Source organism: Lipophrys pholis, assembly GCF_963383615.2.
Source record: "Lipophrys pholis genome assembly, chromosome: 8".
Classification (NCBI taxonomy): Eukaryota; Metazoa; Chordata; class Actinopteri; order Blenniiformes; family Blenniidae; genus Lipophrys; species Lipophrys pholis.
This window is the reverse complement of record NC_137630.1, coordinates 4302889-4327469: the sequence shown is the minus strand read 5'-3', so window position 1 is coordinate 4327469 and position 24581 is coordinate 4302889. Positions and strand designations below refer to the sequence as shown.

Below are 24581 nucleotides of genomic sequence, written 5' to 3'. Positions count from 1 at the left end.
CTCAGCACATGTTCAACAGGAGCCTGAAGCTGGGGAGAGTGCCACAGCTGTGGAAGACGTTGGTCCGGTTTGAACTCCAGGAGCAGACACGCCAACCAAGCGTGCAATTTTCAGACATGTGAGAAAAAACACCCCTGTAGACACAAGTCAAAAGCAGAGAGCTCCCTACTATTTATGAAGTATATCCAAATACTGAAGTTGCTGTAATTGATTTAAATCCTCCCTCAAACGTGTCGATTTTAAATAGATTCAGGATATATCCTTACATCCCTTCTACCCATCCATCTAAATCCATCCATCCTCACACTCACACATTACTCTGAAATCCTGAATGACACTTGGTTGGTTGTACAGCCACATTTTGCCTCGTTGTGCCTCCCACCACCACATGAGAATGTTTCTTCCCATAGAGTCTCCTCTCCTTTAAGACAAACGAGATCCAAACAAGTAGGCCACATGTGCTCACATACACACACCAACACTACCTACACACACCGTCAAAAGCATGAACACGAGACTGGTCCCTGATGTTCTTCTTATAAAGCTGGAGGCAAATGGATCATACAATCTGTTTGCTGCCACTCTCAAGCTGTGACTGTGACACTCGCCATTGAAACACACACACACACACACACACCTGAAATCACAGATCATGAAAAACTAATGTCGGCGCTTAAACATATGCACAGAAAAACAATAGAGACCACGGCTGAGCAGCTACATTCAGAATCAATCTGCATGGAACCGCCCACCACACGGAGCCGTTTGACTCCGCTGCAACAAAATGCACGCCATTGATCTGATGCAAAGAGGGGTTGTTATGTGTGTGTGTGTGTGTGTGTGTGTGTGTGTGTGTGTGTGTGTGTGTGTGTGTGTCACAAGTTTTTTTAAAAACGAGAGTCACTTTTGGCTCAGCACATCAGGCTTTGTCTGCAAACATACAACGCACTTGTGGGCTCAACTGAAAAGCCAGGAAAGCACATTTTTCGTGTGTGTGTGTGTGTGTGTGGTCACAGGCCCTTTGTTTGAGGTAGTCATGTGATCAGTCTGACTTGCCGCCGTCCCCTCCCCTTCAGCTGTGCTCCACCATACAATAAAACGCTCAAATATACGAGACGACAACAACACACACCGCGTGCGCTACAAACAAACAAACAACCCATTGCTCCATCGAAACTTTGCTTTATGGTCAAAAGGGGGACGTCCACAGGAGAAAAGGTCGGCAGGTACAAAGAGAAGAAGACAAAACATTTTCCTAATGCGCCACATGAGCCGTTGGTGCTGAAAGGGAGGAGGAGGAAAAGGAAGGATGAAGGTGAAGCGAAGGTGGGGTTGTGAGGTGGGACTGGAGGGAAGAAGTGAACGTTGTGTTTTGGTGTGAACAGAACGCCAAGGGTCCTTGGAGGTTAACGGAGGCGTGTGATTGGCTGCCTGATGTTATGGACAAAAGATGGATGTATACATGTGGCGACGGAGGGGACAGGTAGGAGCATAGGGGGATGGTGGTGGTAAATAAGAGACGGGAATCGATTGGTGGCGAGGGGGGTGGACACTAAAGAGGAAGAGAGATGGATTGGAGATGAAGGTTAGGGAAGGAGAAGGGGGAGGCGGCTGGATGAGTCCCAGGAGGGAGATTTCCTGCTCCTCCATGTTAGCATCTGACAGACGACTCCGAGGATCTAACTCAAGATCCTATGTGCATGTTAATGAGAGAGAGAGAGAGAGAGAGAGAGAGAGAGAGAGAGAGAGAGAGAGACGGAGAGAGAGAGAGAGAGAGAGAGAGAGAGAGAGAGAGAGAGAGAGAGAGAGAGAGAGAGACAGAGAGAGAGAGAGAGAGAGAGACGGAGAGAGAGAGACGGAGAGAGAGACGGAGAGAGAGCGAGACAGAGTTGGAGAGAGAGAGAGAGAGAGAGAGCGAGACAGAGTTGGAGAGAGAGAGAGAGAGAGAGAGCGAGACAGAGTTGGAGAGAGAGAGAGAGAGAGAGAGCGAGACAGAGACAGACAGAGAGCGAGAGAGAGACAGAGACAGCGATGGAGAGAGAGAGAGCGAGAGACAGAGACAGAGAGACAGAGGATACAAAGGAAGCTCAGGTGTTTTCCTTGTCAAAACAAGTCAATGGACTTTCCCTCCTTGGACGTTTCATTACCACACTGGGGCTGGGCAAAAAAATCTATTTCATTGATTTATCGAATTTGTAGCTAAAATCAATTTTCAATGTGCAAATTCCAAAAAGCACTCTTAAAGCACCTTAACGAGGGACAGCCTCCCACAGCTCGTGCTGCTGTGAAGTTTACTTCAGTCAAACATGAGGCTCGTGGACCAGAACCGGCCGCTAAAGGCTCCAATCCGGCCCCACAAACCACCAAGCAAAGTGGTTATATAGCTTTTTTTTTTCCATTTCACTGTATTTTGCAGAAGAATGTTTCTTTAAAATTGACTTTATGCTGAGGTTGTAGTCATTTTTAGTAGTAATTGTGTGATCTTGCAAAATTCATCCCGTACACTGTGACCACGACAAAGAAACACTTTCAAGTGTAAATTCAAAGGTTATTATAGGATTATTTTACCAGTCCAGCAACTCAAGATGAAACTGGACTGTATGTGGCTTCTGAAGTTACATTTTATTCAGTATTTATTTTGTATACCTCTTTGCACATACTATATTCGTGTGTATATATTGTATACAACTTTATATTGGTTCAGTTACATGCTTTTAAATAGGTATATTTCTTCAGTAACATTATTTGGTGTTTGGTTCCTTCAATATCAACTAGTCCTACAATTTATCAGGTCGCAATGTAGGATTTAGTAGTACACAATGCATTAATCTGCATTCATTTATTTAACCCCCCTGATCCTAGAGGAAACATTGGATTGTTTATATGCATTTCAACTCTGAGGGCAATTATAGCAATGAATTTGCACTTTTAACAATATATATGATGTCTGCAGTCATTTTTGAGTTCATTGAGAAAAAAAAAATCGAAACGAAACTGGCTCTGGACTTCCCCAAACATTCCTTCGTAACACCTTTGGTTCATAAACGCAGTTCATTTCCTCGTGACATTAATTCACATCTGAAAGCTTCATCGAGCTGCTCTGATCAACAATCGGGGATTTTTTTCAGTTTCTTGGAACACAAAAAAGATTTCCCCACAATACATTTCAGGAATTCTAAAAATAAAAAATAAAAATAAAGAAAAATAAAAGATACGCCGAGGTTTGTTATATGAAAGCCGGATTAAATATGTTCAAGTGCACCTCAAATAAAAATATAACTGACTAATATGTGATTGTGCAGTAGTCTTGTCAAGTTCTCAATAACTATATGATTTATTACAAACACAAGTATAAGAATTGATCCAAATAACAGTGCTCTTTCTCTTGGCACCAACTGCACCCAGTGCTTTTTCCCCTCTATCTACACACATCTCAAACACAGCAGCCTTCTTTCAGTGCGTTACAAGAGTAATTAGTCTCTGACTACAGAGAATTTACTCTTATCATGTCTGATTTTCCATTTTCCCTTGTATGTGTCATGACTGGACGCTGCAGTTTCCTTAGAGGCGTTCAGTTAAAGTCGGAGCAGATCATGACTGAGGCGACGCACAGCCGCTACTGGATGTGGAACTGATTCGCCAGGTAGAAAGATTCAGTTTAAAAACTGTGGGATGGAAGCCCGCGTGAGCGCACGGCTATCTGCAAATATATGAAACAAAGAATTGACTTCAATGGCCTTCTCAGTATCGGGGAGAACATGAAGATCGAACAAGTTTGTCGTATAAACACAGAAAAGTCTATTTAGGGAATTTTATCTTTTGCCAAATTCAGTTTGAAATGACAACGTTTGTTCTTGTATAAATTCCTCAGACAAAGTGATGCGTTGCTATGGCGATGGTGACATATTGCAATGTAATATGCAGCCCTGCATCCGAACTCGGCTGAAGATCAAGCCTCTCCATTAATGTACACATCGCTCTGCAGTCTGACATGAACCACGTCTCCACATTTCTGCCGATACACTTCAGAAACGCGGGGCTCGTTAATGCTAACAAACACTCAGAGGAACGTCCGGCGAGTGAAACACAAACGTGCAGCTCAACCGAGCCGAGAGCAGCAATCCAAGACATTTTCCATGTAGGTAACTTTTCTTTGACCTTACAGAAACAGACGCCAGCGAAAAGAAGAAGAACAGTCTAATGGTCTGGTCTGGTCAGCCCCCCCCCCCCACCTCCCCCACCCCCACCACACACACAGAGACAGTGTGGCTCTTTTAAATGAGTTTAGCTTTTATTAGTCTGTCACAGGGAGGAAAAGGGAAAACACTCTTCCCCCAGTAGCAAGTGGAGATATTATTCATCTATAATTGGTAATAACCCCGAACCCCACCCTGAGGCGCCTCAATCTCCACTGAGTAATCACTGCCATCGCTGGCTGGCTGGAACAACGGCAGCGTCTCTACCTCCGCCGTCTGCCGAGCAGCTTCATTATCCCACCATACAGGGGGACGTTCATCTCCGTCTAACATTGGACGGCAGCACAACAAGCTCCAGAGGGACGGCTGAACAGCTCCATCACACCCGACACCGTGAAAACAACTTCCACCAACAACAGCTCACTCTCTCCTCGTGTATCGTTCAAAGGCACGGTCACACCGTGGCTCTTCAATCCAGCTCGGAGATTCAAGAGTCTGGATTCATAGTTCCCATTTTCACCCATTAACTGACAGTTCAGTAGGACACAGGAATTCTTCTGTGGGGATTCCTTGTGTTGTCTGTTTCTTTAACTGGACTTCCAAGTGTGACCCCGAGCAGACCGGACCCTCTGGTAGACCAGACTGGACCCAGAGCATATTTTAATCATATTTAGCTTGTAACATTGCTACTGTACGAGCGCCGCAGCTCGTTAAAATGTCGGAGTGCAGGTTTACGTGATGCACCTGAACGCATCACGAAAAGCTGTCAGCTGCTGTAGTTAAAACCGGACCAGCATCGCACTCAGACAAAAACTCTCTTTTATTACTGAAACAGTTCAGAGAATTGTATTTCTGAAAGCACTGGAGGCCAGAAATAAACTGCAGTTGAAAAGTTTAAACGCCGCATCACAGACGTGTGGCTGCTGAGGGGGCGTGACCTGCTGTGAGGGGGCGTGGCCTGCGGGTTCAACAGCTTCTGCTCAGAGTATGAACAGTCCTGCTGAAAAAGCTTCTTCTTGTTCTTATGGGTTCAAAAGGGGACCGACAGCAGACTGGACCCAGAGCAGATTGGAGTCTCTGGTAGATCAGACTGGACCCTCCGGAGGCTCATGGACCATGCATTTGACATGTTTAGGCTCATCTGACAGGACCTGAAACTTTCCCCTTATCTAACAGTCGGGGGTCTCACAAAGCCAGATTAAACTTTATGGCACCTTCTGGCATTAAGCTCAATGAGAAGCCAACATGAGATTATACATTAATGTGCGGAAATGTACTCGTCATTATTAATGTATGTATAGTTAAAGCGCACCATGTTTAATCTTCACCTCTTTGTGTGTGTGTGTGTGTGTGTGTGTGTGTGTGTGTGTGTGTGTGTGTGTGTGTGTGTGTGTGTGTGTGTGTGTGTGTGTGTGTGTGTGTGTGTGTGTGTGTGTGTGTGTGTTCACGTGTCTCGCTGATCAAAGTGTTTTTCTGAGGTGGAGCTGAGCACAATGGCAGAAAACATAAAGGACACCCTCCCTCCCTCCCGTCGGAGGCTCAGAGCTTGAGGTGCTGGAATCCGTTTGTCCCGCTGGAACTTCTGGTTGAAACGTGTTTATTTTGCCTTCTTGGACCTTAACTAACGGCCAACTCTAACTACTGCTGCTCTGCTCGCTCCTCATTCATAAAAAGTGAATGACACAAACTTGAGCGGGCAGGAAGAAGCATCATGTGCTGATGGAGAAGTGAAACCACGTCACTGGATCCATTCAGCTTATTTGTGTGAGAGTGTGTGTGTGTGTGTGTGTGTGTGTGTGTGTGTGTGTGTGTGTGTGTGTGTGTGTGTGTGTGTGTGTGTGTGTGTGTGTGGATCAGACAGTGGTTTTTGTTGGGAAGACACATGATGGATTATCTTAGATGAGCTCAGTGTTCCCTCTATTTTAAGTAGCAGAGTTTATGAACATGTTGACTGAAGATTGAATTAGAACAACGTGTGATTAGATTTATTCCTCAGCACGACGGAGGACCTTCTGGGAAACTGAACTCAAATAACCTCAAGTCATCAAATGAGGAAGCGGCGTCCCTCTTCACATCATAACGTTGCTTTTGTCCCGACACGTTCACTTTTAATCTCCCGTGTGACTAAATCTGTGTGCGCAGCATCGTTCGTAATCTTTCTGACGCTTCTGTTCAGTTTGCATCATTGCGTTGGAACAACGGTGACATGTCGGCGTCTTGCAGCTGGAACTTTTGAACCGAAGCTCGATTTCACAGCTTTTAATTTGTTTTCAGTCTTTTCGATCTTCTATGACAGAAAAGCATATTTATTCATATTATAACTTTTTTTATAAACACTAGTTGTTGAAAAGATCTGAATTAATGTCTTCAGTTGAACAAAGATATTTTTTTGTTTTACTATATTTTTATTAAACAGAGGAGGGAACTTTAGATGTATTGAAATATAAGAGATGTTTAAGTAAACTTCAAGCATCATTAAAGTATTTCTTTTAGTAATGAAAACATGAAATGCTTTAATCTTCATCATGACACACAACACAATATTAATCTGGTAAATATGAGAGAAACATTTCTAACGTCTGCAGAGGAAAGAGTAAATACACCAAATGTGATATTTATAATAACATAACTAATTAAATATTAGAGCCTTAGATTTTAACCCTCTTTAAAAACTAAATATACCGCGATGAGATCAAGATTAAATCAATATCAATCATATATTTTCATAATATAATAATATCATAGTATCTTTTAAACTGTAAGATGTTGGGTAAATTATGTTTTGTGTAGTAAAAAGGTATTTTCATCGTGTTGTTAGATTGAACTCCCACCATGATGTAGGTGAGTAGATCACTGACCTGCTCTGTTTTCTGCCTTCAGTTTGGGTTTTTCTTTTTTCTTTCTAAGGGGAGCCTCCCGGACTTCCCGCGAGTCCCGGACTTCCCGCGAGTCCCGGACTTCCCGCGAGTCCCGGACTTCCCGCGAGTCCCGGACTTCCCGCGAGTCCCGGACTTCCCGCGAGTCCCGGACTTCCCGCGAGTCCCGGACTTCCCGCGAGTCCCGGACTTCCCGCGAGTCCCGGACTTCCCGCGAGTCCCGGACTTTCCGCGAGTCCCGGACTTTCCGCGAGTCCCGGACTTCCCGCGAGTCCCGGACTTCCCGCGAGTCCCGGACTTCCCGCGAGTCCCGGACTTTCCGCGAGTCCCGGACTTTCCGCGAGTCCCGGACTTTCCGCGAGTCCCGGACTTCCCGCGAGTCCCGGACTTCCCGCGAGTCCCGGACTTTCCGCGAGTCCCGGATGTTCTGGATCTCCTGGACCCCTGTGTGGCTGCAGACTCTGTGGACCCGTGTTTACGAGTCCGACTCGAACCAACACATTGACAGTAACTCTGCGTTTCCCCCGAACAATCAATAATTTACAGAAAACAGCCGTCTTCAGAGACCGACCTTTGACCCTACGTTAAGGAGAGCCATGGCGACTGTAAAGAGCCCCTCCCTTCCCATTCCCCTCATACCACCACACAGCTGGAACAAAAGCAGAGTTCCGCTGCTGTCATGAAGACGACCGATAAGACGCTGCACAAAGACAATCAGGTGAGACAAAGAACCATCTGTGGAAAGCTCTGGACTCCATCCCGCCTGCGAGAAGAGACTTCGATCCCCGAAGGAGCGGATCAATTAAAGAGCTCAACCAGCTGATGGTCACACCAACGCTCCTGTTTTCAGCCTGCATCTGAACGGAAACGACACAAAGCCCGAGAGTGACGCGCTGAAACGGAGAAAGATTACTGCACTCAAGCTGAACAATGCTTATTCTATCATCGTCATGTGTCACGTCCAGCCTCACAGAGTGGAGTCAGAAGTACAAAAAGCCTCTCAAACTTAAAACCCCCCGTCTGTACATAATAAAGCGGCGCATCTTTCATGACAAAATGGGCTTTAACCATGAAGGCACGAAGCCACGCTTCACATGAAAGTGTGTTTATGATGTAAAAGTGTAAAGCTCATTAAAACCACTGCAGGATACCATCAGATCATGAGGAACACCGACTCATTCCAAGTCCAAACTCAGTGACTGAAAGGAGGAAACCGCCGGAAACAGAACCACTGGCTTCTTCTCTGGACCCGACGCGCTACAACAACCGATTGGTGCTGGATGGTGACGTCAGCAGTAAAGGCTTCGAATCCTGAAGGAAAGTAAACAACAACATACCACCTCCTGGTAGCTATGACGCCAACCAATCAGAGCGGGACAACTTCTTTTCCTCACCAACTTCCTGTGTGGAAAACTGACACCTGGTGGTGAAAGAGTGAAGTGCTTTCACTTCAGGCCGAGTTCTGCTGGTTTCTGTGAAACATTTTCAGTGATCTGGACTGACGTCACTGATATCACGGGTCTGATACACGACAGGCGATAACCAACACACAACCAGACTTTTCAGACCATGGTCCAACTTTTCTTACATTCCAGTGAAAGCTAAACTGCTTCAGACTGAACCGCAGACCAACACTGCAGGAAAGGAATCCAAACTTCAGAACTGGGTCTAAAAACAAAGTGAGCAACGACGGACCAGCCGACCGGCGCTTCACTGACCAATCAAACCCGGCAGTTTGTGTGTGTGTGTGTGTGTGTGTGTGTGTGAGACTCACCCATCCTCCTTGGTTCTGGATCCAGGGCTGGATGTGGTTGTCCAGGTAGACGGTCATCCATTCCACGATCCTCCCGACCAGGGGGCTCATCTCCTTCTCCACACACTCCACGCACAGCGCGCCGCCGAACGCAAACAGGCCCACGATGCGGCCCCAGTTGACGCCGCCCCGGAACACCTCGTCCATCACGTTCTCGAAGCTCTGGTAGGCCGTGGCCGGCGTGATGTGCAGCTGGCTGTGCAGGTCGCTGAAGGCCATGGAGTAGCGCAGCTCGAACTCGTTGGCCGTGTCCCGCAGGGCCTCCTTCACCGCGTCCAGCCCGGTCCCAGTCCCGGTCCCCGGCTGCCGCAGGGGGGACGGCGGCGGGCTCCCGCTGCTGCTGCTGCTGTTAAAAGTCCCGTTGGCCTGCGTGTCTGTCTGCTGGTCCTGGCCCGACCCCGCGTCGCCCCCGTCAGTCCTGTTGGGGGGCTCATTGAGCACTATGTGGTTGAGAGGATAGTTTCTCTGCGAGAGTTTATACGTGATGTAGAAAATCACCAGTTCTCTGTTTTCAGACATCGTCTCGTTAAAGTGGGCTATTCCTTTCCTGTCGCGCTCTCAGCCCCCAGCTGCCGTGTCGGTCGGCGTGAACACCCGGTGTGTGTGTGGCGTTTTCCCCTCTGCTCTGCTCCTCAGACCACCATGGTCAGCTGATATCCACAGGACACCTCTGGAGGAAGGGGGGGAGGGGGGGGTCGAAAACCAAACCTACACAAGGCTGACAAATCAGCTCAGGCCCTGTAGAGAGACAACAATGAAAGGTCAAAGTCTGGACATCCACCACTGTGTGTGTGTGGTTGTCTGTGGACTTTCAAATTAAAAGTGGACAGGTAGGGTCAAAGGGCGACTCTCTAATTGGACTGTTACATATGGAACAGATGGCAGTGATATTAATGAGACAATAGCAGCGTGTGTGTGTGTGTGTGTAGAGCCAGACAAAGGGAGAGGAGGTGTGTGTGAGGAAGGTGAGGGGCAATCAGAGAGACGGGCGGCTCGCAGGTCCAGACACTCGGCGGCTCCTGATCGGTGACCTGCGACCTCCAGACCAGGTTTTCTTTCGTCTGCCCTTGAATCTCTGCTGCAGACTCACTTTCACACCGTGATGTTTACAATAACACACACACACACACACACACACACACACACACACACACACACACACACACACACAATCTGTACTTACTGAGAATGCGACACGATCACAGAAAGCTGACTGCTGACCCTCTCCTGTTGAATTCACTTTACATTAAACAGTTTTAAGGACCAGATAAAAGCTCATCTTCAGCGCCGGCGTCCAGCCGGAGGTCTGGACCCATCAGAGGTCACAAGGAGAGCCGCGACGGGGCATCAGACCACACGGACCGTCTACAAACGGATCCGTTCATTACATTCAAAGACTTCCGTCAATGATGTCGTCGTTTAAATGAACATTAATGCAGCAATATTCTTTCTCTTCAGGGACTCCGTTTCATTCAGACGTCACTGCACCAGGTTTAAAGTCACCAGCTGTTTCACTTCAGAAATGCTGCAGCAGAAAAACAGACCTCCATTTGGATCAACCTGGTTGGAGTTCAGTCAGTCGGAGTTTATAAAATCAATTTATAAAATATTTGGTGTAGATCAGAAGACATAAAACTAAAGTAAATGAGCAGAAACACTGAAGCTGAAGAGGAAGAAAAACTGATTTATTAGAACTTTTTATTCCATAACGTCACATTTTGATTTAATTTTATACATCGTATTCTTTTATTTAAATTATGATATATTTTTTTTTTATTGTATTTATTTATAAATGTAACTTCAAGAGAGAGAACCCTGGTATTTAGAAGAACAAATGTGAGATACTTGTTTTCATCACGTTCACATGATCACAGACCAACACGTCTGTAACGGTGGCGTGTTTCATTTTTATGGGTTTTATGGACCATATTGTTGTTTTATCTTACTGCAATCGAGAAAAGAAAACGATCAATAAAATGTTAAAAGGTCCTGCAGGTGGAGGCGGGATGTAGAGCTCCACACAAGACTGAAAATAAAACAAATTTCATGACTTTACTCATCAAATCTACAACAAACTGATAAAAGTTAGTCTGTTAATGACGTTATTTTTAGTTTAACATCTCCACTTATTCTCACAGATTAAAACCCCGCAGAGAAGCGGTGGTGCATTGTGGGTGAAAAAAAACCCTTTAGTTAAATTTTAAGTAAATAACTGAAAGCTGAGAATTCAAACTAAGTTAAATTAGGCTCAAAGGAACATAAATGAGGAGCATGACGACCCTTCAGTTTAATTTTTTGGACAAATCCAAAACGTTTTCTTTGTTTATGTGTTAAAGAGTAGAAATACACACTTTAAAAAGTCTACATTTGGACTAATGAAAAGTGCAATATTCAAATGAGCTCACAAACCTCTCAGTTCAGTAATGAAACTGTAAAAACTTCAAGGTTGTTTTCACTCTTTCCAGTGTCTCCCTGCAGGTTGCAGTGCAGTGGAACCCCTGTCGACCCTCTGGAGCTGTTCTGACCTGCAGGCTGCAGGTTTGACATCAGGTGCAGCTCCAACATTTTACTTTATTTATCAAGCTTGAAGCAGGCAGTGAGCTCCAGCAAACAGGAACATCCCCTGTAATTCACATTATTTAATTTCAATACTTGTAGTTCCAGCGAAATTCAAAAGATTTAAAAAATAAAACCTGTTGGATTTCATAGAAAATTATACATAAAGCTGTTTATACCAATGCTGCTGGGGATCCAGAATTAACACAATCATGTCCAGAAATACTGACATGGCGGAGAAGCTCGAGACTTTTCTCCACACAGTCTTATCACGTTAATTTGAAATCCAGCCTCTTACTCCACTGGCCTACATCCCTGAAACAAAAGAGCGGCCTTTCCCTGCAGCACAACAAGCAGACTGAGAACAACACGACCTCCCGAGGACCACGGGTCCACCTGGACCCTCCGGAACACACCTGAGGACTGGGTCTGGAGAGCCTCCCCGCGACGCCACATGGAGCTGCCGAGCAGGGCCAGAGGGGCGACAATTACATAACTGATAACTCCTCACCGCACAAAAGAAGACCAACAGTCTGGATTATTAATCCCGCTGAAAACTTCCTCCACTGGCCGCTTTGGTTTGGAAAAGTCGGGAAAGTCAGTTGGTTTGAGAGAATAAAGGCGAGAGAAGCAGCAAATCGTCTCAATAATCACCGCGATGTGTCCAACACGTGGCTCCGACTGGAGGAGTAAACACTGCCATCACACACACACACACACACACACACACACACACACACACACACACACACACACACACACACACACACACACACACACACACACACACACACACACACACACACACACACACACACACACACACACACACACACACACACACACACACACACACACACACACACACACACACACACACACACACCTCAATAAGAATGGAAACGTGTTTTCCTCCCCGTGTGAACACGTGCAGATGTAAACATGAAGAGAAGCGTCTCACCAGCAGCGTTTTCCTCGCGCGGGTCCGTGACTATCAAACCGTCCCGGGTCTCTCACACACACACACATACACTCACACGCCGTCTGCTGGTCCCGAGGCTGTCAAACGAGTGTGAAGAAGAAAAGGAGAAGAAGCTACACTGGGAGAGAAACACTCTGCACGTCGTCCTCCTCCTTCTCCTGATGCCCCGCCCCTTTATGTTACGTAACACGGCGTCTGTCACGAGCGTGTCGCCGCAAAACACTGGTGTTACGACGAGGAGTGGCTCCGAGTCATTTCTAATCCCGGAAACGGCTTCACAACCGAATAAATGTTTACAGATTGCTAAATCCTGAAAATAACTTTTGTCTTTTCCTTTGCTTGACTCGAAAAGAAAATAAAGAACGTAGATATTTGTTAGTGGTGCTTTCCTGCAAATAGTACATTCTTTTATAGGACATTAGTGCTCAATAGCACGAAGAAGGAAGAGGATTATCCAATTTACAAACCTTTTAAGCAAGAAACAGTGGCATGTGTGACTGTGAGCAGTATGTTGATTGTGCACATGTTTGATCATGTGTTAATGTGTCACATGGGCGTTTTACTCAGACTTTATAGGAGTGAAATATCTTGAGATAATCCTCTGAGGTGTGTTTTTTTTAATCAATATATTCCTTTCAAAACAAAGCCAGCATAGATTAAGATATAGTATGATGATCAATTCTGATAACAAATCATCAGAATTAATCATCCTGTAGACATTTGAAATAAAGTTTAAGTCATATAATTACACAAATAATTCAAATGAAATACTACTCACAGGTATTACGTTATTATTTAAGATGACAATATTGAAAAGTTTGTTTGTTCCAATATTCTGAATATTTTACATACACACCAAAGCAATGAGTCTGTTACAAAATACTTTACAGTAACACACCTAAATAAAAGCCTATTAGCATCCAGTGATGTTCACTAAAATTACTTATAATTGTTTAAGTAGGGGCCAAGCATTTTTCATTATTAAATATAGCTATTTATGCCTTTTTATGGGATTCAATTTTGATGTTTGAAGTAAGTATTACTAGTATTAGTGAGTATTACTCTGGTATATAAATTATTTTAAGATGAATAACAAAGTTCAGAGAACACAATGGTTTGCAAAGAACAAGAATACATTCTGTTTACATTTTTTTTCTTCTTTCCACATATATGTTCCTGTCACACTAAGTATCGGCAGGTATCGATATCAGTGATATCAGCTGTCGCTTCACGTGGTATCGATCAGGAATGCGATCAGTCGCATCATCAATACCGCCTGAAAAGAGACCACATCTGTGTAGAGTCTAAATGAAAAACTAGTTCAATTACGTCAAATCAAAGGAACAACTCAAGCTATTGATATAATTTGAAGATACCTCAAACATACTTCGTGTCTTTTTTCATATTTATCATGAAATCGTAGGCTACAACCTGAAATTCCTCCTTTCCTGAGCAGTCAGTGAACGCACCACATTATACTCCCCTGTCATCCACACTGAGACATTTAATTACTCCTCCATAGATAATAAAGAAACGCCGGCACCACCCTAAGCTCCAGGCCGTGAATCACCCAGCAGAGCGGCGGGGCAGCAGTGAGGAGCAGCCGGAGGAGGAAACCTCCGCTCCGCCTGCGTTACTGCGGCCGCCGCCGAGCTGAAGATGGCTGTTTGTCCCCGTCACGTCGCTGCCAGAGGCGGCTGTTCCCCGCAGCTCAGCCTGGGCTGCTGTCTGGGAAACACCCGCACCAAAACCAACTAAACCCCGCAGGACTGGAGCTCTGAGCTCCCGGGCGGCAGAACTCGGAGGAGGTCTGTGGAGCCTTCTCCTCCGGTCACACACCCAAGCAGCAGCCCCGGTTCCTCCCCGGCCACTGCGAACCGCACAACCCCGCAACCCCCAGCCGGATCTTACTTGTAGGGCGGTCTCCGTCAAATCATGTCTGGCGGCCCCCGATCCAAACCCCGGCAGGAGGAGAGGTCCTTCCCGTCATCGCGAGCCTTCTTTAGGCTGACGCCGACAGAGCTGGTCCGGCCCAGCGACTGGCTCCCGCAGGTCCGCCCACCGAGCGACGCCGCTCCGCTGCTCCTCCCCCGGCGACGTAAAGACCCGCACCGGCCCGGCTCTGCCCGGCTCGGCTCCGCTCTGTGTCCGGGTTTACCCTCCGGGTCCGCTGTAGAGACGAGGCCGAGAGAGAGCGAGTGTACCGCGGGTCCCTCGGGCCGGTTCCTGCCCGGTGTCAGCGGGACTTCCGGCGGGGTTGACGTTAGCCTGGCCGCGGCTAACTGGAGCTAGTTTCAGTGGTTTCTTTCCTCTCAGACTCTTAAACTTTAGACTCGCTGGGTCATTAAAGGAGGAGCCTCGGAGCAGACGGCCTGGCCTTCATCTTTCAGCCACTAAAATGGTCGGAAAAGCTCCTTGTGGCCGCTGCTGCTAACGCTGCTCACAAATCTGACAACAAAAGATGTGAGCGGTCTCCATGGCAACCTTTGTTACCCCGAAAGCCCGCACGAGTCAGGCCAAATACCCCCTGAACTGCAGCGCCACCAGTGGACACCCTCATACTGCCGCGCCCCCAGTGGATATTTTCATACTGCAGCGCCCCCAGTGGCCACATCCATACTGCAGCGCCCCCAGTGGATATTATCATACTGCAGCGCCCCCAGTGGATATTTTCATACTGCAGCGCCCCAATGGACACGTTCATACTGCAGCGCCCCCAGTGGACATATTCATACTGCAGCACCCCCAGAAGAACATGACGTGCAACCATTTAAAATGTTGAAACACTAAAAAAGCAATTAAAACAAAAGTCAAATGTAAAATATCAAAACACAGGGGGGGTCTCACTCTCGAGGGGTCTGTACATTTATGTAAGAAGGTTCCTGGAGGTTTATATTGAAACGATTTCCAAAGAAGATAAAGATCTATCATCCCTCTGCTGATGTGAGGATTTACTTTGAGATATTTATATTTAGTTATTTTCCTTTAACTGTACTCCGACAAAAGAGTTGTATTTTATTTTTAAAATTTTCCAGAATCCTGGAAATCCACCGTCCACTCTATTTTTTGCACCGATCCAACCAACACTCATTAAACTTCTAACTCTATAAAGAAAAAAAACAAAACATAAGAAGACTTGGTCCTCCAGCGGATAAAACCTGATTTTAAAAGTCGGGACTGACAAAACATATTCAACTTATTTAGGATTTAATGATGAAAACTAGTCAAATTTCATAAGAAGAATAATCCATTATGGGTATTTTAACTACTGCAAACTATCAGAGTGTGAGGAAACATAAGAGTTCTCTTCAGTTAAGACTTTATGGGACCAGTAACCGTACATCATCATTTGTTGTTTTTTTTATATCTAATGTCAATCATCAACACCAGATATAAAACACACTTACTTCAAACTAATGTTTTATAATCACTTTTCTACATTCAAATGTCATTTAAATGTTCAGGAACTGATTTTTAAAGTAATGAATGTGGAAAAAAGTAGAAGTTTAAATAAAGGTTTTATATGTTGAACCTTAAACTGTAATCTAGGTTTCACAGGAAGTTGAGGCCGCGGTAATCTCAGTTAGATTAGACTTAATCATAAAAACTACGTGCAACAACAACGTCCTGAAACCTCTCCATTAAAACAAGGAAACTGTAAAAGCGGATGATTCAAGTTTAAAAGTTTAAGATTCGTTTGTTTTCTCGTTCAATTAGTTTCTTCACTCAACATCCAGATCATAGAGCATCTTCCTCCCACCGACAGGCCGAACGTCGGCTCACGTTTCCTCAGAAAAAACACCAGTAAACAAGTAACGGAGTAGTTTCTCAGCGAGCGCCGGGTTTCCATATGTACCTCGGGTGTTGACGCGTGGGAGCCGCCCAGAGTCCAGACCTTCACGTCAGCGATCAGGATTCAGGTTTATTGATTATTTCACCAAATGCTTGGAAGATTACATCACAATATTATGTATAGAACATTTTCATTTTTCATCTATCTTACATTGAAAACTTTACAGTCTGCATTTTTTTATTTACCATATATATATATGTATTTATATATATATTTATATATATTTATATGTTCCCTACAATTAGGGAAGAAAAGTCGACATCCAAAGTTGCAAAGGAAGGAATGCTTCTCAAAAAATATTTAAATGCACTTTAAATAATTACATACATCCTTTGTTTGTTTGTTTGTTTGTTTTTAAAAAGGCATGGAATCAAAGACGAGGGGTTCAGGACGACTTCCTGTCCGGACCGCGAGTCCACGTACACTGGGCCTGGCTTTAATACAGTGTGTGTGTGTGTGTGTGTGTGTGTGTGTGTGTGTGTGTGTGTGTGTGTGTGTGTGTGTGTGTGTGTGTGTGTGTGTGTGTGTGTGTGTGTGTGTGTGTGTGTGTGTGTGTGTGTGTGTGTGTGTGTGTGTGTAACAGTAAGTACTGGATGTCTGCAGGTTCTTCGGCCTCAGTTGCAGCTGATGGTTGTAAACGAAGCGTGAAAGAGAAAGTTTCAGTCTCGGGGGGGCGGGGGGGGGGGGGGGGGGGGGGAGCTTCCGATGTCACGTCTTCCACGTGGACATTTTAGCTCGTCGCGTTGACCGCGGCTCCCCCGCACGTCTCCTCGCGAGGCCGTCTGCTCCGGACCCCGACGAGGCTGGAGTCAAATGACAGATGCTGGCTGCTGGGGGTTGGGCTAGTGTTGGACCAGCAGAGTGTGACGGCGGCGTCTAGAAAAGCGTCTTTAACTTGGACAAATACTGCAGCGGGACAAGCTGGACGGACGTCTGATGAGACCTCACAGGCACAGGCGGCCAAACGTTCACAGCTCCGGCGTTCAGCTGCTCCACATATAGACTCTTCTTCAGGAAATAAACAAAAACACAAACAAAAAGAAAAACAACAGCAATAAATTAATAGTTTACAGTTCTTCTTCAGTGGTGATGAATGACAGGTCAGCAGGGGGCGCCGTCACAGTGCTGTTCATCCCGGGAGGAGGGGTGGGGGGTGGGGGGTGGGGGGTTGATGTCCTCCCTAGGACAGGGGGGTCTGGGTGGGCGGTCCCTCTGCGGCGGCGATGTGGAAGACGGAGCCGATGCGCTGGAAGAAGCGTCGGAGGACGGCCCGCAGCTCGGGGATCAGGTCGAACTGCATCATCTCACACAGGTGGGGGTAGTAACAGGAGGCGTGGGGCTTGAACTGCAGGAGACACACACACGTCAGAACTACACCTGCTCTGGAACCCCACCTGCTGCCAACGTCCTCCACTCCTCACGTCACAGCCGAATATTCAGGGAATTCTGTCTTCTCATTATCTGTGAGTCACAATCATCACAAATATTCATCCTACATGTATTCATCATGTATTTACCATGTATTCACCATGTATTCCTCATGTATTCATCATGTATTCATGTAGTCCTCATGTATTCCTCATGTATTCATCATGTATTCATCATGTATTCATCATGTAGTCATCATGTATTCCTCATGTATTCACCATGTATTCACCATGTATTCACCATGTATTTCATCATGTATTCATCATGTATTCATCATATTTTTCACCATGTATTCCTCATGTATTCATCATGTATTCATCATATTTTTCATCATGTATTCATCATGTATTCATCATATATTTCATCATGTATTCATCATATATTCATCATATTTTCCATCATGTATTCCTCATGTATTCACCATGTATTCACCATGTATTCATGTATTTCATCATGTATTCATCATATTTTTCATCATGTATTCATGTAGTCATCATGTATTCACCATGTATTCCTCATGTATTCCTCATGTATTCCTCATGTATTCATCATATATTTCCTCATGTATTTAATCATGTATTCATCAGGTATTTTTCATATTTTTCATCATATATTCATCATATATGTGGAATGAAACTCCACAATGTTTCACTTTTACTTTCTGAAACGACAAAAAATATTGAACTTTTTCAGGATATTGAAATTTTCTGAGACGTACCTCAACGAGTGTGTTTCCATTTCTCTGTGTGTGTGTGTGTGTGTGTGTGTGTGTGTGTGTGTGTGTGTGTGTACCTTGTGGTCGGGCAGTCTCAGCGTCCTGGTGAGCAGCAGCATTAACAAACTGTTCCAGGCTTCTCTGTGACTCTCGGAGGTCAGACTGATGAAGTAGGCCAGAGCTTCACTGCACACACTGAAACACACACACACACAGCGTAAAGATGAGATGTGGTTCCCGTCACACGTGACCCAGAACTTTCCCAGAACTGAAGGTTGGACTCACAGCAGCAGGCGGGTCTGGATGTCGGGCCAGGAGTTCTGCAGCTGAGCGTCAGAATACATCCTGAACAAGATCCTCAGGCTGCAGGCCAAACTGCTCGTCTCCTGCTTCAGCAGGTTGGGTTTGGACTTCCCTTTGAACCCTGAGACACACACACACACACACACACACACACACACACACACACACACACACACACACACACACACACACACACACACACACACACACACACACACACACACACACACACACACACACACACACACACACACACACACACACACACACACACACACACACACACACACACACACACGCACACACGCACACACACACACACACACAATGTGAAGGACACGGGCTGGACCACAGGGGGCGCTGTGCAGCTCTGCTGGGTGTCTATACAGACGTAAACCTCGGTGCCGGAGTGGGACAGTTTGATACTCAACATATAATCCACATATTTCAGTATTTTTCTGCAGAAAATGAACTAAAACTAGTTTTTATACATGTGATTGGACGAAGGTTTATAAAATAGTGTTTTTCATCAAACTTAAAAGTTATCACAGTATTTTAGGTGATATTCATACGGCGAGAATGTTTCCACTACTGAGTGCTGAACACTTCCTCCAGCTGCTGCTGCTCATATTGTGCCTCATCCTCCTTCATTTCATTTTTATTAAACTTGTTTAGTGACTTATTTATCTGTACATACGAGAGTAAACATCTCAGATCTTTTTCCTCCTGGCTGTGATAAATACCGTATTTCCTGCACTACTTTAGTTTCTGGGGTTTGTTCTACTCCTTTCTAGGTGCCCAGTGAGACTGACGGCTGGGATTCATACTTCTACTTAAAAAGATCTGATGCAGTTTGAAGAGACAGATTAAACATGAAGCTGCATGGTGTTCAGTGAACACGAGGTTTGTGATAAACAATTGTATGATTTGGTATAAAAGCAGGTAAATTAAAGAGGCAGCGCAGGCCGACTGGTTTGTTGAATTAGTTCTTTCTGGCGCCGTTTCCTCGGCGTTGGTGCGGCGCTCTCCTCACCCGCCCTCCACAGCGCCGTCCTCTGCTCGTTGTTGGAGTTGAAGTCCTTGGCGAAGCAGTGCGACTCCAGCAGACAGTCCAGCAGCTTGAAGAGGTGAGCCGAGGTCATGTGACGGTACATCCCCTGATCCGGCTCCGACTCGCCGCCGCCGCCCTCCGACTCCTCCAGGGCGTCGCGCTGAAACACAAACAGTCTAAACTTTCTCCTTGTCCTCCTAAACTCATCATCAAGGACGATTTTTTTTTACATTTGTCTGACTGTTTCACGGCTCGTTGAAACACTGAGTCTGTTAAAAATGTGATAGTTTAACTGCAAAAGAAGTTACTTCTCTCAGGGGGGCTTTTCCACCAGAAAGAACCAGGTTCTAGTTCTGGTCCAGGGCCAGACTTAGCACCAGTTCTTTGTCTTTCTACCTCCAAAGCCGCGGCCTATCAGGGGCTAAACTGGTGCTACGCTGGCTCCACTTCGTTGCTGGACCAGAGAGGAACCAGACTGGGACCCGACGCGTCATCAGCTGGGGGCGGAGTTATCTCTGGAGGTATCTCTGGAGGTATCTCTGGAGGTATCTCTGGAGGTATCTCTGGAGGTATCTCTGGAGTTATCTCTGGAGTTATCTCTGGAGGTATCTCTGGAGGTATCTCTGGAGGTATCTCTGGAGTTATCTCTGGAGTTATCTCTGGAGGTATCTCTGGAGGTATCTCTGGAGTTATCTCTGGAGGTATCTCTGGAGGTATCTCTGGAGGTATCTCTGGAGGTATCTCTGGAGGTATCTCTGGAGGTATCTCTGGAGGTATCTCTGGAGGTATCACTACCTAAAAGGCGGAAGCGAGGTTGAACCGGCTTTCTGAAAACTACAGCGAACACAGAGCCCCAGAGTGGTTATAGAGAAAAAAATAAAAATAACGCATGGGAATGATATAATAAGTCGTTCTCTGAAGTTAATAATACGAGGGAACGGGATTATTTAATCCACGTTCGCGGAGCCGCGGCTCTCGAGAGCGCTGCCGCGCTCCTCCTGTCAGTCAGCTACGTCGGATATAATTTAGAAGCAGTTTTCCATTGTCGTTTATTTTTCACACTTTTCACGGTAACATCATTATAACTTGTTTCACGTTCTGACCTCCGGCTGAGGAGCTGCAGCCGCTGAGCAATGCAGTGTGAGACGCTCCAATATTATTTTCTAACCCACAGAACTTCTTTATAATGAATAATTCTGGTTCATCAGCAACTAAAAAACAAACTACATACTACTGTAAATGAAAGCTGGAGTTTATGGGCATAAAATGAGCCTTTTAATGGTGAAAGAACTTTAATCAGTGTGTTTACGGAGGTTCCCATGGAAACAGTTTCAGAGCTGCGTTCTATCATTCTACACCTCCATTCTTCTCCAATGTTGAAGCGTTTGATTCAGACACGTCCAGAAATAAAGTGAAAGAAGCAGAAATTCACTATGTAATGCCCAAATGTTGAAAAATAAGCCCCAAACTCATACACGCGTTATTATTTTTCCCCTCTATGGCCACTCCGGGGCTCCGGACTAGAAGCTGGTTCTTCTTGGTGGAAAAGCCCTAAAGATAAAAAGATCCACTTTCTAAATCACTTAAAAATAGTTCAAATACAAACGTTATTCAGCTCCTCTCAGTCTGAAACTTTAGTTCTGATCAAAACGATCAGTTTGACGACACAAAGAGGAAAAACATTCTTCTGTTTTCACCTCCGATTTGAATTTGAAAGTTGGATGTGCTTCAAAGAATTTCAATGAACGTGAAAATAAACATTTCCTGATGAATCTGATTGAAAAGGAATTCAGGCGGAAATAGTATTACTGCAGTATTTTAAAACAGGTTTTATCAATGCAAAATGACTTGAATGAGGAAATCACTGATTCTTGTGGTGAAAATGAGAAATAAATACAAATAAATGAGATTTACAAAAACCAGCAAACCAACTTTCTGGAAAATTACTATTTTGAGCGTTTTTGTCATCAAGCTGGTAGTGAAAGAGTTAAAATCCTGATCACTTATGATTTTATAGTTTTTATGAGCTGTGACGTCTGTTTTTACTTTGAAGTGGATGTTTCTCTCATTTCGTCCTTCAGACGGTGTCAGACTGTTTTAATTCACGTGGATCAGCTCCCACAGGAAGCAGAACCAACAGCAGCAACACTCCACAACATGAAGCTTCACCCCCACGTGGCCGCCGTCGTGCGCGTACCTGAGCAGCGGCCATGTTTTCGGCGTCCTCCTTCTTGCTGGTCGCCGGGTAGAAAACGATGTTGTCGATGGTTTGAATGAGTTCGAGCTGCACGACACACTTGATGAGCAAACCGGCGAAGAGCTTCTGGTCTGAAAGTCCTGCGGACGGAGAAACAATCAGCCGAGCCGCCACCGTCTCCGGGCGGATTTCATGCAGCGTTGCATGCTGGGAGCACTCACTGGTGTTGGACTTGCCCTTCCAGGTGTCGTCGCTGGACATCTGACTGTGTCCCCTCTCGGACAGCGCGCGGTCGTAGCTGCTCTGGGACTGGGTGTCCAGGTCGGCGTCCTGCAGGAGGTTTTCACACGTTCAGGAAAACGTCACAGGATCAGGAGACGTGAAGGAAACTCAACATTCCTCCTGAACAAATCCCTCATTATCCATCGTCCGCTTTACAAACTCGTTCTACTCGTTAGAACGCGACTGCTCAGAGTGCGTGGGCAGACCGACTTCACAGCTCTCGCTCTCTGGCTCACGGGATCAGTGCACTTTTTTTAAACTTCATCAAGTATTTCATGAAATGAAGAGATGAAGAATTCAGCCAGTCCAGATGTTTGCAAAGAATCATGATCTGACAAACAGATGGAAGGTAAAACTACAACATTCTGACATTAAAACACATTTTTGCAGTTGAATTTGCTCGAACTGTAACGGAGACAAACGAAGGATCAGAGGAATCATTGATTCTAGAAAAACACGTCTCTGATATAAAGTCACTTTATCATTTAGGGGAAAGTTTCCTTTGGACTCGTGTTTGTAGGAAAAGAACTTCTGCAGTGGATCGCACCGAGGGTGGAAGAGTCTTTAGAGCATTTTTCATAAGTTTTTATTTCACAGCTCTAATTTTTCTTTATTTATAATTAAATTTTATGCATGTTCACTAGTTTCCATTCATTTTAATGTTGGTTTGAGTTTTCGTGTGATTTGGACGAACCTTCAGCGATAACACTCAAACAGATTAAAAAGCAGAAACGAGGCACAAAACTAAAAACATTTTCTTTACAATTTTAGTTACATTTCAATAGTTTTTTCAGGACTCTCTTCATCCTTTTGTTTTATAAAGTTTAGATTTTTTATTTCTATTTCAGTTAACAAAAAAGTTTTTTCATTTCTCGTTTTCATTATTTCTTGGATCGTATCATTTTGAGCCGTTTTTTATCATTTGTGAGGTTTTATTAATTTTCCTATTTACAGTCTGTGTGAGGCGCTGAAGAGAAGCCACTTTCCTTCCAGTTGGACACGACACGCTGACACACAGTCACTTTTTCTGGACATTTTCTTCGTGTTTGTTCTTCAACTTTCTTGTTTTAACTGACGAGCTGTGAAACTAAAGACTAAAGACTAAAGACTGTGGAGGCGGCGCCGTTCTTTTCACATCACGTTCCAGCATTGAGTGAATTAATTGATTTACTTACCAGATGTTTTCCGTCGGCAGCTTCCTCGTCCTGCCCGGCTGGACGCCACGTCAACAGACTGAAAAACACAACAAGACGTCAGTTCCCGTCGCCGGTGCGAAGCGGCGGGAAACCTAAAGTTCCCCTGAAGCCCGACGGGTACCGGGTTCCTGAAGGGATCGGAGTTCTGTGGGACTCACGCGTGCGGACTGGTGTTCTGGAAAATCTCCAGCATGCAGGAGCAGGTGACGTTCCACACGTCGGGGCTGAACTTCTCCCCGTTCAGGATCACCAGGTTCTCCAGGCAGTTGGTCCCCGAGCGAGCCAGCTGCTCGTTGTCTGAGCGGAGAGAGAGACGGACGCCGTCAGCCGGCTCAGCAAACATCACAACAGAAACGCTTCACTGGACAGAACCAAGTCCCAGAATCAAATGCCTCTAAAGTTTTTACCAACACATCAGGAGTTTTTCCGGGGGTTCCGCGTCTCACTATGACTGGATTTCGCATAAAACCGGAGCATCATGAGAGGCGGGACGTTTCTGAAGACGTGAGGCCATTTGTAATCTTTCACCACTTTGAATGTAATAAACCAAATAATGTGACACAGGAAAACACAAGTGAAGGCAGAGCTGCATCAGATCAATCCTCACTAAATGAAATGATTCCATCTTTGATGACCAAACTGAACAAAAGCCTGCACAGAAGCTCTTATTTTCCAAGAGATTCAGCCCCATGTACAGGAAGTAGAAATAATCTTCTGATCCTCTGGTGAATTTGCATGTTTGCCCACTTTGATAAAAAAATGGTCTCGAGTTTTTATGGTTGTTTACCGACTATGGCAATAGACTGAATATCAGTTGAAAATGCATAAAAAACACACAATATAAAAGTTATGAAATGTTTTACATTTCATTGAGTGAAGTATTTGATCCCCAACATCTCACCCAGAATTCTGGCTTCCACAGACTGACTGGTGCCAATATGGCCCAACATTGTACAATCAACCAGTCGCTGATACTCCAGATTATAACTGCTCAATGTTTAAAGAAAAATCAGTTCTAGGAATCAGTTTCTTACATAACAACCTCTCTAACCATAGGCAAGACCAAAGAGCCGTCAAAAGATAATAATAATAATAATGGCTTGGATTTACAGGTACGTCTCAAAAAATTTGAA

The 24581-nt window shown here is 45.1% G+C and overlaps 2 protein-coding genes across 4 annotated transcripts in view; both read right to left on the bottom strand.

Moving 5' to 3' along the window:
- Positions 1-14957, bottom strand: part of bcl2l1 (BCL2 like 1) — a 37957-nt gene extending 23000 nt beyond the window's left edge. Inside the window, exons 1-2 of one of the 3 annotated variants that reach the window (XM_080468782.1) lie at positions 14335-14957; positions 8847-9623 (exon numbers count right to left, since the gene is read on the bottom strand). In XM_080468782.1, coding sequence (XP_080324908.1) covers positions 8847-9404 — 558 coding nt within the window. In that variant the 5' untranslated portion in view covers positions 9405-9623; positions 14335-14957. Of the gene's footprint in view, positions 1-8846; positions 9624-12327; positions 12592-14334 lie in introns of those variants that run through there. The other 2 variants (XM_080468783.1, XM_080468784.1) reach the window with 2 other exon arrangements.
- A 1379-nt stretch (positions 14958-16336) lies between these two features.
- Positions 16337-24581, bottom strand: part of arfgef2 (ADP-ribosylation factor guanine nucleotide-exchange factor 2 (brefeldin A-inhibited)) — a 40731-nt gene continuing 32486 nt past the window's right edge. Inside the window, exons 32-39 of the mRNA XM_080469543.1 lie at positions 23607-23745; positions 23428-23485; positions 22192-22300; positions 21971-22110; positions 19756-19933; positions 18705-18843; positions 18497-18614; positions 16337-17621 (exon numbers count right to left, since the gene is read on the bottom strand). Of these exons, the coding sequence (XP_080325669.1) occupies positions 17457-17621; positions 18497-18614; positions 18705-18843; positions 19756-19933; positions 21971-22110; positions 22192-22300; positions 23428-23485; positions 23607-23745 (1046 nt within the window). The 3' untranslated portion in view covers positions 16337-17456. The remainder of the gene's footprint in view (positions 17622-18496; positions 18615-18704; positions 18844-19755; positions 19934-21970; positions 22111-22191; positions 22301-23427; positions 23486-23606; positions 23746-24581) is intronic.